General features: G+C 38.0%; 1 protein-coding gene across 1 annotated transcript; it reads right to left on the bottom strand.

Annotated features, from left to right (window-relative positions):
* Nucleotides 1–8,508: 8,508 nt before the first annotated feature.
* On the bottom strand, nt 8,509–13,373 carry LOC143890658 (Major facilitator superfamily protein). Its single transcript, XM_077395343.1, has 5 exons — nt 13,011–13,373; nt 12,324–12,541; nt 11,460–11,900; nt 10,560–10,714; nt 8,509–9,722 (listed from the first exon to the last, which is right to left on the bottom strand). Exons 1-5 carry the CDS (start codon nt 13,135–13,137, stop codon nt 8,837–8,839), a joined length of 1,827 nt encoding a protein of 608 aa, XP_077251458.1. The 5' UTR covers nt 13,138–13,373; the 3' UTR covers nt 8,509–8,836.
* Between the last annotated feature and the right edge of the window lie 360 nt (nt 13,374–13,733).

Consider the following 13,733-nt stretch of genomic DNA (forward strand, 5'->3'; position numbering starts at 1 on the left):
GGGGGAGGAGTCAGCAAGTCACGGGGTCAACTCTTCCTATAGAGTTTGGCCAACCAACCAGCTTAGCGGCGAGTGGCGACCAAAGGTGCTATAAACAACGCATTTCCAAGACGCAACGAGACGAGACGAGATGGATTTTAATACCGGTTGTGTCCTGAACTGTTTCCCCGTGACTGTAATGATTACTTTTTTTTACTTTTTGCTTTTGCTAGAAACCTTCGCCTCTGTGCGCATCTTTGCACAGAGTATTACCACCTATTAAAAAAAAAATGAAATGTTACCAACACTACTGAGGGCACTCTCACTTTATTAAAAGTATGGTATGGCCCACACCATCGGATGATCCAAACCGTCCATTAGATGGGCCATAGCCAAAATAGGTTATACTCCAAAAATCATTTCCATCTGATGATTTCTCAAGTGCGGATAACATTCTCCAATAAATTCTTAAAAATTACTTTAAAAATGCAGGTGCCCGCGGGTTTACCCGGCCCAACCCATGTTTTTGTGGGTTGGGTTGCCCGCGGGTCAAATTTTGGCGGGTCACTAAAACCCAGACCCGTGCCCGCAAATTTGCGGGTGGGCCGGGTCGACCCGCGGGCATGGGTCGGTTTTGCCAGGTCTAATCGTTACATATGGATTAGATGAGATTTTTATATGATGGCCGATCGTACATACACGAGCGGCCCAAGAAAAATTGTAGGGCCCACATTGTTTGGGTGATCTAAACTGTTCATTTGTTAGGCCCTGATGTAGATAGGGTTTGCCCATAAAATCCTCCCCGTAGGATGATCCTATTGCTCCGATCAATGGAAGTTTTTATACTGTGCTATTCATTTTAAACCTCAACAAATCAAAGGGTTTGTAACATCCTCAACTCAACTCAACTCAATAAAGCCTTTGTCCCAAACTAGTTGGGGTCAATTAAATGAATCCTTAAGAAAAATTTCATTAAGAAGGTAAAAGGAATCTATTCTGCTCTAATCGTAGGTTCTTCTGCTTGGATCATTTTCTTCCATTCTATCCTATACAAGGTCATGTTCTCTGTTATGCTCCTAGATATCAAGTCTTTCCTCGTTTCTACCCAAGCTGTTTTCAGTCTGCCCCTACCTCTTTTTACTTCATCAACTTGGCACGAATCGCCTCTTCTCACTAGAGCATCCAAAGGCCTACGTTGGATATGTCCAAGCTATCTTAAGCGGTGCTCTCTCTTATCTTCTCCTCGATTGGTGCAGCCCCCACCTTTTTACGAATGTCTTCATTTTTAATTTTATCTAATCTTGTGTGGCCGCACATCAATCTAAGCATTTGCATCTCCGCTACACTCATCTTATGCACATGTTGCTTCTTGGTGGCTTAACATTATGAGCCGTACAGCATGGCTGGCCTCACAGCTGTCTTATAAAACTTTCCCTTCAACTTGATAGGGATTTACGGTCGCACAGAACTCCTGAGGCAAGCTTCCACTTCAACCAACCTGCTCATATTCTATGGTTAAGGTAAGAAACATCCTACATAGAAGATTTTCGAGGCACACCCTATCTACATCAGGGCCCAACAAATGAACGATCTAGATCACCCAAAAATGTGGGCCCCACTCTTTTTGGGGGTTGCACGTGCATGTGCGGCCTTCCACCATATAATTTACTAGGATTAGAGTTTATAGAAAATTATTATTTTTTTATGAAAAGAAAACAAAAAATAAATATAGGCTATTGATATTAGCACCGCCATGTTTTGATAATTGCACAAACTCAGCTTGTATTTTATTACTTAAATGGCTCCCGATGGTTATTACAGTTCCCAAAAGGCTCTTAAAAGCCAAATATTAAAAAAGGACAAGTTGAGTTTGTGCAATTATCAAGCATGGCGTGCCAATATCAGCAGAGGTGAGTTTTCCTTTTGTGAGCCTTTTTTCCACGGAAAATTTTTGTTGAGATTTTTTAAGAGAAATTAATATTAGAAAATTTTCAGTGGTAAATATTTATTGGAAATTTTTCCAAAAGAAAATTTATTTTCTAGCATTTTCTATATTCATTTTACATGGCAATTATTTTTCAAAATTAATATTTTCCCTATTTTCAAGAAAAATCACAAACTTACTAGACTTTGGATTTTTCCAAGTAATATTGTCTACTATGAAATTTTTGGGCAATGATAAATTCTCCTCCTCTTCTAGGATAATTCCTGCCACCCCCATAGGTTGTGGTTGTACCCCCACAACACCACTACAAGCCTCTCTTGCTCCAACATGAACCGCTGGTGGGCCCAACAATTAATTTGTTTAAATCTTTCAACAAGGTAGGCCCAACCCATATTTTTCAAAATGGATTCTGGGGACCACACCAAAGGAAGATCCAAACCATCCATTTGATGGGTCAGGATGTAAATAGGTTGCGTCCTAAAATATCATTCCAGTAGGATGATCCCAACCCTCTGATCTAAAGAGAAATTGCATAATATTAAAACTGATGCAGAACATGTGGTGTGGATCAAATCTTTTATTTTTTATTTTTTATTTTCGTCATTTTATTTGTAGTATTTTTTAGGGCATCAAATCTTGTTCTTTTTTTTTTGAAATGGTATTTTAAAAAGCTTTTTCAATTACCTATCTAAACAGCCTAAGATTACGCGATTTGGATAAGTTATAGGCGATTTACGAATATGGTATAGGGTCATTACGGGATTACTATTTTAGGAATATATTAGTCATATTTCTACCTTTTATTTGTGTTACTTTAGATAAAAGATTAAGATTAATTATTTAGGTAAGTAGTATTTAGGGTTTCTATTCTTAGGTTTTGACTCTCTACATTATGTACTGTCATGAGGAAAGAAAGACAGATTGAATAAAGTTTATTTTTGGAACATCACTTGTGAAGAGAGCATTGGCTATTTCACATGGGTGAAGGAGCTTCGCTCCTTTCACATGTTATATTGGAGTTTTTCTCCAAACCGTTTCATGGGTTTTCAAACTCCCATGAGATTATTTTAGTTGTTGCTTGTGTTGATCTCCATCTTGTGTTGCAGCTCCATGCTCCATGCGTCAGTTGGTATCATAGCATAAGGGATCTCTGACGAATGCCCGATGGAATGAAGAAGTCGTTGCACCTAATGTCGGCCAGCCTGATTAGCTGCGGAGAACGAAGAACTCCAACAACAAGTGAAGACTTTCACACAAAGTTAGCACTACTCGAAGCCCACATCCATGAGAAGACGGCCATGGATCTGCGAGTGCCTTCAAGAGCCCTTTTCATGGCTAAGCGTCATGTAAGGGATCACAAAAAATAAAAATAAAAATAAAGGGGGAATGAAGAATAGAAGATTGATGCGGCGCCAAAAATCAAAATTTGAGAACGATGGCCTAAACTCGAGTATGAGTTTTCTTCAAGCGGGGGTGACTGATGCAGAACGTGTGGTGTGGATCAAATATTTTATTTTTTATTTTCGTCATTTTATTTGTAGTATTTTTTATGGCATCAAATCTTGTTCTTTTAGCATAATTTTGGTATTTTTAGAAAGGTTTTTCAATTACCTATCTAAAGAGCCCAAGATTACGCGATTTGGATTTGATTTGGGTAAGTTATAGGCGTTTTACGGATATGGTACAGGGCTATTACGGGATTACTATTTTAGGAATATTTTAGTCATGTTTCTACCTTTTATTTGTGCTACTTTAGATAAAAGATTAAGATTAATTGTTTAGGTAAGTAGTATTTAGGGTTTCTATTCTTAGGTTTTGACTCTCTATATTATGTAATGTCATGAGGAAACAAAGACAGATTGAATAAAGTTTATTTTTGGGATATCACTTATGAAGAGAGCATTGGCTCTTTCACGTGGGGAAAAGAGCTTCGCTCCTTTCACGTGTTATATTAGAGTTTTTCTCCAACCCGTGGCATGGGTTTTCAAGCCCCCACGAGATTATTTTAGTTGCTGCTTGTGTTGATCGCCATCTTGTGTTGTGGCTCCACGCTCCCTATGTCAGAAACCTCTATAGATTGGAGGGTTACTGTAAGAACCGGTAAAATTACTATGCAAGAAATACTATGCAAGTTTACTATTGAGATGTACTATTTAAAACTACTATTCACAGTAGGACCCACCGAGACTATTCACAGACGGGTCCCACCCTAGGGTTTCTTATCGTCTAATTCTCTTTTGCTATATTTGAAGTAAGGGTCCTCTATTATTGATTCTCTTTTGTTGATGTAAGGGTCCCCTATCATTGATTCTCTTTTGCTGACGTAAGGGTCGTAAGGGTTTTCTTCCATTGATTCTCTTTTGTTGAAGTAAGGGTCCCCTATCATTGATTCTCTTTTGCTGACGTAAGGGTCCCCTATCTTTGATTATGTTTTTGAGGTAAGGATTGCCTATCTTTTGATTCTCTTTTGCTGATGTAAGGGTCCCCTATCTTTGATTATGTTTTTGAGGTAAGGTTTGCCTATCTATTGATTCTCTTTTGCTGAAGTAAGGGTTTCAAGGGTTTCTTATCCATTGATTCTCTTTTATGTAAGGGTTGCCTATCTATTGATTCTCTTTTGCTGATATAAGGGTTTTCTTCCCCGAAACTTGTTTCAATGAGATATGTTTATGTTTAGGGTTTATCTTGTGATACCCTAATTCTGAATATGGACTGAGTTATGATATGATGACGGATGGACGCGTTATAGTCCTCCATGTGCACGTGGGTAATGACGACTCTAGAGAGTGTAAATCTAGAGGATTATGAGCCGAGATATGGCTATGAATGAAAGCATCTATGCTTAATGAAGTCTATATATCATTCTTGATATCAAGTTCTATAAGTTTTCTCTATACGTTTGCAAAGCATGTTGTGCTTATTCTTTCTTTCCATGTGAGATGTCATATCTGCAAAATATCATGTTCTTATGAGCTTGACAATTCTACATCACTTGTTGTTTATACCCTACTGGGCTATTTGAGCTCACCCCTTTTCCCTTGTTTTATGGTTACAAACCCCAGGTGAAGTATAGATGGAAGATGAGGAATGCTAGAGTTGAATGCAGAACTGTTCTAACGGACATTTATGTTTTAAATGTGTATCAACTATGTCTTGAATTACGATGTAATAAGTTAGACCTAATTTCTGTAAATCCTCTAAACGTATTTGAGATCTTGGGAATAATGAAAGTTTTTGAGAATAATGAAAGTTTTTGAGAAAGATGATGTCATATTATTCTACGCACCGAGTTGGTATTTTCAAGAAAAACCGGGGCGTTACAGTTACGATCATCCTATGGAAATGATTTTTGGGGCATAACCTATTTACATTGTGGCCCATCAAATGGATGGTTTGGATCATGCTATGGTGTGGATCGTAGAGTCCATTTTATAAAAACATTTTGATGGGCCAATAAAAAAGGCATTTCCTTGAAAATCATCGCTATATTGAAATATGAGGAAAAAGATTATACGCTTGAAGCGCATTTGGTTATATACGCTTGAAGAGAGAGAAGGCTTGTGATTGGCTGAAATGGTGGGCCAATTAATTTTTTTTTTTAAAAGGAAGCGGCGTTACGGAGGGTGCGTCTTAGACGTAAGACGCACCCTCCAAAAAAAAATTAAAACAAAAACTCATCTCTCTCACTCGTTCTCTCTCTCTTCACTGTGTTTTTTGTTTTAAAAAAAACCCAAACCCATATGGTTCTCTCTCTCTCTCTCTCTCTCTCTCTCTCAACCATATTAGAAAACCCATCGGCTCTTCATCTCTCTCACTCGTTCCGTATTATGTAGAAGAAACCCATTGGAAGCCTGTTCAAATTGAGATATTCCTTCTTTCAGAAATTCTCCCCATTTTTCAAATAACCATGATTTTGTTCAAGACTCCTCCTTCCCATGAATGATCACCATGTAAAAATAGCTTATCTTCTAAATACTTATTAAATCAGGACTGTAGAGATACCTCAGAAAGCCAGTAAATTTGACATCAGAGATAGTTCATAATCAAATGAACCCACATCAGCCGGTAATTCCAACACGTATTTCATCACAGGTTTCCTCTTTTTTTCAACCCCTATTCCATTTTTCCCTAAAAAACCAATCACGAAGAACAAAGAAAGAAAGAAAGAAAGAAAAAAATGTAATCGCAAGAATCGGCTCTGTAGATCTACGGTGTTGTAGATCTACAGATGGGTTTTCTCATATGGTTGAGACAGAGAGAACGAGTGAGAGAGATGAAGAGCCGATGGGTTTTCTCATATGGTTGAGAGAGAGAGAGAGAGAGAGAGAGAGAGAGAGAGAGAGAGAGAGAGAGAGAGGGGTAGGAGAACCATATGGGTTTGGGTTTTTTTTAAAACAAAAAACACAGTGAAGAGAGAGAGAGAACGAGTGAGAGAGATGACTTTTTGTTTTAATTTTTTTTTCGAGGGTACGTCTAAGACGCACCCTCCGTAACGCCGCTTCTTTTAAAAAAAAAAAATTAATTGGGCCCACCATTTCAGCCAATCACAAGGCTTCTCTCTCTTCAAGCATATATAACCAAATGCGCTTCAAGCGTATAATCTTTTTCCTCATTGAAATATATATACGGAAGTGCACATCTTATTTTAAAAAATAAAATGGGCTCCACCTTGTTCAAATATATAAACCATTCAATTCGTAGGTCCCAACGTAAACACTTTGTACCATGAAAATCATCTTCACTCGATGATTTTAACTCTTCAATCTATAGAGATTTCTATGCGGTGTAGTTTATCTGTAGGTCAAAGGGTTAGAATCGGAGCTGATTTTAGGGGCAAAGTCTAGTAACATGAAGGCCCAATTGTAGGCCCCACCCATATTTTCCAAAATGAAGTGTTCGGCCCACACCATAGGATGATTAAGCTGTCTATTTGATGGGCCACAATGTAAATAGGTTGTGCCCCCAAAATCATTTCCATAGGATGATCGCAACCCTCCGATCTATAGAGGTTTCCATAATTTGCATTTTCTCTTTAGATTGGAGGGCTAGGATCATCGTGTGGAAATGATTTTTTGGGACAAAACCTATTTATGATTTGGCCCATGGACACTTTGGATCATCCTATGGTGTGGTCGTACAGTTCATTTTTAAAAATCCAAGGGTGTACATGTGGGTTTTTAATGTCAAGGAGTTGTTGGGTTCTGTCTTTTTAATATCAAGGAGTTGTTGGTTTCTGAACCCAAAACATGCCGTGAGGCAATAGCTCTAACGCCATGTGAAACAACCAATTACTCTGGAAGCTTAAGCTTTTAGAGTTGAAGTTATTTAATTATTTATACTTCAACAAAATTTGTAGAATGTATGATAACTGAATTTTTTCTTTTGCATATTTAGTGTGATTTTAGGGCTATAGGAGATCCTAAGCAAGCTGATGATTTAGATTAATGGAGTTCCTGTACTTAAAAACCGTATTAGCAGTGCGTATATCAATAAAAAAAACAGAATGCCAGCGACAAACATTCGATTTGAAACAAGTGTGCAAGATCAAAGCTCTCTAAGAGGGAGAAGAATTCAAGAGATGTTCCGAAGCTTGGCTTAAATTCTACTGTTCTATGATAAAAGGTGCAGGTGACTTTGGGTCTCCTTGCTATGGTTGATGAACAAAGCCTCCTCTGATCGCCTTCTAATGGATAAGGCTCCTCAGGATAACTGTGCAGTGTTGGGATGACAGTCCTGCCTTTACCCGTACCAAGCAGATCCGTCGACAGAATCTTGATGAATTCCATTGGACTTACAGTAAGCAAACAAGTCTGAGTTAGATCCCACTTCGACGTGAAGTAGACCCAAAAAGGAATCGCAGAACAATTGAACCCTTTTTCTTTTTTCATTTTGTTAAAAAGTTGAGTTGGGTGTGAACCACTGACCTTAAGGCTGCAAAATTGAGCCCTATTGAATGGAGACACGTGCCTGTTCCTTGTTTAAAACTTCCGAGTCAATCATTGACTTAAGTTGACTCTGTTTTACCTTGGCCGAGTTCCCATTGATTTGCCCGAGTTGATTCCTTTTTACTTTGGTCGAGTGCTAGTCCGATTCTGACCCCTTTTAAACATTGTCCTCAACTATAAGAGTACAGATGACTCCATCTTACAGACAAACATATTGCTCATGGTCCATCTTTCTTCCTAATGGCAAACACACTTTCAGTCTAGAGGTGTTAGGTGGATAAAGGTGGTGAGAGGGATCTTGTGAGGGGAGGGCCTAGTTTCAACTTGAAACATGTATGAGACATGTTTTTTTCTGTAAGATAAATGACAGTGAAAGGAAAGAGAACAGGGGAACATTTACAGTAGGAGGCCTTGGAACCATAGCACATTTCCTTTTTCTTTTTTGTTTTTTGCAGAAGTAGGCTCATTCAATTAATCTCCCCAGACATGCATCATATCACAATACACATGGATTTGCTTTTAGAGAGACCTTTCTTTTAACTAACTATGGAAAAAAGCATCACCCCACCACTTCCACCTTCCTCTAATTAAATGATGAGGTCCTCACACATAAAAGAGAATGACATGGCATGAAAAAAATGTATAAAGAACAAGAAACAAGCCAAATGCATTTAATCTTTTATAGATGGGATTAGGCCTAACACCCGTATAGACTTTTACAAATGTAAGGGTCTGATCTAGATCCTTGGAATCAAATCAAAGAGCATGAGACCCTTAAATTCTTCTCCTGAGAGACAGTCAATTATTAAAGAAAGGGGTATTGAGAAAAGAAAGATATAAAAGTTTATCAACCTAGCATTACACTAAAGTGGGTCCAAGACTAACAGGGTATTTTCATGCATTTTTTTTTCCTTTATACAATAGTCAAGATAAAGGTGAAAAAAATCATTAAAGTGATAATATTTCTTTAAGGTATATTGTCAACTTCAATATGCTTTGAAGAGCTAAAGTTGTAGTGGTCTTCTCCATAAGAATCATGTGGTGGAGTAGTTGATAGAGATGGGTTGTAAGAATACCACCCTGACCAAAAGAGATAGTTGAAGAAATTGAGAAGGCTAAGGGCAGCAAGCATCCAATAGAAAAGGTCTAGCCTATCCTTGTTGAGGTCATTGTCACTGAGCCACCCACCAGTAGAAGAATTTGAGGTGATTTTGTTGACTAAAGAGACAAGGAGAGAGCTCAAAAAGAACCCAAAAGAGTATGAGCAATAGGTCATGGCTGTTAGGAAGGATTGCATCCCTGCTAATGACTGTTTGTAGAAAAATTCAATGAGACCAACAGCTGTGAACATCTCTGAGAGCCCAAATATGAGAAATTGTGGTGCAATCCAAAAGATGGATATTTTCTCATTTAAGTCTCTGGATAATTTCTTTCTCTTGTTCTCTACCAGTGCTGCTGAGACCATTGAGAAGGTCACGACGAATAGGCCGACCCCAATTCGTTGAAGGGGAGAAATACCGGACTCCTTGCCAGTGACTTTCCGTGCGAGTGGGACAAAGACGGTCTCATAGAGTGGGACTAGGAAGATGAGGAGGATATAAGGGATGGACTGAAGTGAGGCTGGTGGGATTTGGAAGCTTTTAGTTAGTTGGTTGTTCATGGCACTTCCTTGTTGAACTGAGAATGTTTGGAGCTGAGCTAAGATGGTGTTGAAGATGATGGTGCAGGCAAAAATAGGAATGACAGAGATTATTATTTTCACTTGCTCCACTTGGGTCACAGTGCATAGTCTCCATGGGCTTTCCTTCATGTGATCTCCATCTTGAATTTTGATACAGGCCTTGTCTAAGAACCTGAAAAACAATATATTCTCAGCATCATTAAAATTGAAATGTATATTGAGAGGTTCAAGTTGTAGAAAGCACCACTATCTTTGTGAAACAACCAATTATGCCTGAAGCTTAGGCTGTTAGAGATGGTGCTATTTAATCATTTATACTTCAACTCTCCCCTCAAGTGTGGCCCCTCTTTTTGGGGTTGGCCATACACGTGGCACATGTGGCCCCTCTTTTGGGTTGACCTTACATGTGGACTTTTAAAATCAAGGAGTTGTGAGTTTTGAACCCAGAACCTTTAGCTCTGATACCATGTGAAACAACCAATTACTCCAAAAGCTTAAGCTGTTAGAGTTGGTGTTATTTAATCATTTATACTTCAACAATCTTTATAGTCAGATGTGGCAATCTCGAAAAACCCACTGAAAAATCTTTATATATATATATATATATATATATATATAAGTGTGTGTGTGCAAAAGGGTATTTGAAAGATTCTTTTGAGATGGGCCACACAGATTCAAATCCATTAAAATCTGCAAGGTGGAAGCTGTAATGATTTTAATTAGAACCCACAATCTGTTTTAGTGTGGTCTCTGTGCATAAAACATCACTAAGTTGGGTTTAAAGGGAACTTTTACTCAGAAGCCATGATCTCTTCCGTTGATAGATCTTCAAAATTATTTGGAACATTAATGAGGTTGAGAATTTACAAAACTTGAACACATGCCCATGATTTTTCGTGGTTGATTAGTTTGTGAAATCGTCAACATAAATTTGAAAAATTCAAGAAGAACCTACAGTCTATCAATTCTAAATCTTGTTCAAATCACTCCATAGGGAACACAAACTCACCTAAACTTTTCGGTATGGATGAGGTCTCTGGCATTGGATGAGGGATCAACGCCATGAGCAACGATGTGGTTGGGGACACTGTTTCGGCTTCCATGAAGCATCTCTGAATTAGATGGGCAGACTTGCTTTCTCTTTGAAATTGCAGCTACAAAAACCTTCCAAGGGAAAAGAAAGATACAATCCAATTAGTCATTACAGTAGAACGCTTTTATATCTTAAGAAAGATAAATGGACAAGAAAGGCTATGATACATCAGAAGTCAACTTTTTATATGGCCATGAATCAGTTGCCACTGAAGACCTCATATTAATTAAGCATATGTATGTATGCATATACATATATATTCATTTATAATTATAATTAAATAAACATAAACATCACCCAAAGAAGCAAGACACCAAACGCCAAAAGATAAAAACTAATTTATAAAAAAAAAGGTTAGGGGATATCAGAATAGAATAATTGAAAACAATTCCTAATTTCAATAAAAGAAACCAAAAACTATTTGTATTCATCATAGAATGATCCAGTATCAATTCTTAATTCACCACAAACACAACCCAAGAAGAAAAGAAAAGAATAATCAGCATAACCATAACCAAGAAACCCCATATAGAAGATTCTGAAAGATTTGAGATTAAGTACTTTTAAATATTAAAATAAAAGAAATAAGAAAAGGAATTGTCTCATAATTTCCATAAAAATAACCAAAAAAGTATTTCTAATCAGCATGAAATTACTCCAAAAGAGTTCCCAATGAGCAGAACCATAGCCCGTGGGAAAGCTAGCTAGTCTTAACCAGCATTAAAAAAAATATCCAGAAGTCTACTTTTTTCATAAAACTGAATGTAAGAAAGCCTTCAAACTTTTAATAAGGAGAAAAAAGACTGCTCTTCTTACTTGTGCAATTGGGGTGAAAATGCTGCCTTGGGGAGGCATGTTCCTGTAAAAAAGTGTACCGCAAATCAAGCTTATCAGTCCCATAGCCATGGCTGCAGCCGACACTCCAAACCCGACGTCCATCCCCGACTGAGTCTGGACCCACACGAGAAGGGTGAGGGCGATGAGCTCTCCAGTGCAAAAGCTAAAGTATGCAGTGTTGAAATAGCTAGAGAGCTTCTTAGATTGTTTGGGGTCATCCTTTCTGAATTGATCACCCCCATGAGATATCAAGTTTGGCTTTAGACAACCACTCCCCAAAGCCACCAAGTAGAGAGCTGTGAAGAATATCAATGCCTTGAAGCCCTTAGCCTCAATACATTGCTCCCCTTCAGTTACCATATTGCACTCTGGTGGCCTTAGTTGAGGGAGATGGGCTTGGACTGAGAGTAGTATGAAACCCTGAAAAATCAGATAGAACACCATGTGAGAGATACTCCTGTTAATTTCACACTTTTTCATTTTGTTTGGGTTATATGAATTGACCAAAATCCACAAATCCTTTACTATACATGGTCCTTTTTACTTGTACCTTTTCTCTTTTCCATGTATGAGTTTGATCTCTCTCTCTCTCTCTCTCTCTCTCTCTCTCTCTCTCTCTCTCTCACACACACACACACACACACACACACACACACACACACACACACACACACACACTAACACTAAGAAGAAAAGCTGTCATCTTTTTGGGTATTCTCTCATGGTTTTATTTCTTTCTATGGTTTACTAAAGTGACATCAATTTAAACCCCAGAATTCAAATAATCTTATGGTAAATGGGATTTGAATGACGAGTAGTAGAAAAGGAGAGGAAGAGACTTACTGAGAGCTCCACAAACCCAAATATTAACATAGTCCAAAAGCTCCCAAGATAAGAATCTGAGAGGAACCCACCAACCAGAGACAAGAGAAATACAGTCCCTATAAAGTTGGTCACTATGTTTGCAGATTTTGACAAAGAGAAGTGCATCTCATTGAAGACATATGTTATGAGGTTGTTCCCAACTGCAGCAATTGCCATGATTTCAAATGCTTGAAGGCCTGAAACACCCAGACAAGTAAAAGGAGAAATAATCAAAACCCATGTCAAATCTTCACTCAAAACTAAAAACAATAATCAAATTCCACCGTATGACACTTTCCAAAAAAGATGAGAATTCAGTTTAAAATTCAGTTGACTCATTAAAGCATGAAGTTTCCACCACAATCCAGTTGTTGTTGTTGATGGAAATATGCTCCAAACTGACAAATTAAAAGGCTTAAATAACTCCCTCAAACCACTAGAAAAATGGCAAACAGAGGAGAAACTAAAAGTAAATGAACATCAATTAAGACTAATAAGGATATAAGTTAGAATAATTTGCTATAAACAAGTTTTATATGAAGTATTAAAATTGGTATAGCTCTTCAAACAGAAGTTCAAAAGAATTTCATCCATTTAGCACAATACAGAGAGAGAGAGAGAGAGAGAGAGAGCGAGAGAGAGAGAGAGAGAGAGAGAGAGAGAGACCCAATACAAAGGCTGCAGCTCTCATCCCTCCATGCTTGTTGGGCTTGCAGGGTCTGCCTCTCCAATCAACTGAGACCTCAATTGGCATGGATTCTCCTTTAAAATTCTGTCTTGTCTGAATATCCATTTCCTCTCTCCTCTCCTCTCCTCTCTCTTTCTTTAGAGAAAGAATCTCTTAGAAATACTCAAAAACAAACTAAGCTCTCCTCCCAAGTCCCAAGAGCCCTTTGATGAATATCATACAAGTTGATGGACTTATTTATAATATTTTCACAAGTAGAGAGAGAGGGAGAGGGTTGGTGTGGTGTGCACTTTGGTGAAAGAAATGATGGGTTTTGAACAGTTGTGGATAGTGCAGGTCACTGCTGAGGGGTCAGAGTCTGTTGTGCTCTTAAGTAAACAGAAAGGGGAAGGAAACAGAAAGCTGGTCTCCCACACTGAAAACCATGGACATAGACCATTTTATTCATTTGATTACAACAATTATCATTCATCTATTTACAATCTAAAGCTGCTGATGCAAATAATATGAATAAAAAAATGTCACAAAGCATAAAAGCTGGTCTACCAATGCATCCATGCATACATGTTAGATGGTTATATTTACACATCCATGCACATCTTGTCTAAATATTTATTGTAAAAGACCAAAACAGTGTGCCAACTCTGCACTTTGTAAGAGTATTAGGGCGAGGATAGACATTAATATAAGAGTTTTATAGA

The sequence above is a fragment of the Tasmannia lanceolata genome, unplaced genomic scaffold, assembly GCF_043159265.1.
Source record: "Tasmannia lanceolata isolate RefF3 unplaced genomic scaffold, GAP_Taslan_0.1 ptg000013l, whole genome shotgun sequence".
NCBI lineage: Eukaryota > Viridiplantae > Streptophyta > Magnoliopsida > Canellales > Winteraceae > Tasmannia > Tasmannia lanceolata.

Coding starts and splice junctions, on each gene's coding strand:
- LOC143890658 (XM_077395343.1), bottom strand. CDS start 13,137: ATGGATATTCAGACAAGACAGAATTTTAAAGGAGAATCCATGCCAATT. Junction 10,715..11,459: donor TTTTCACCCCAATTGCACAA/GTAAGAAGAGCA, acceptor TTCCCTTGGAAG/GTTTTTGTAGCTGCAATTTC. Junction 9,723..10,559: donor ATCCATACCGAAAAGTTTAG/GTGAGTTTGTGT, acceptor ATTGTTTTTCAG/GTTCTTAGACAAGGCCTGTA.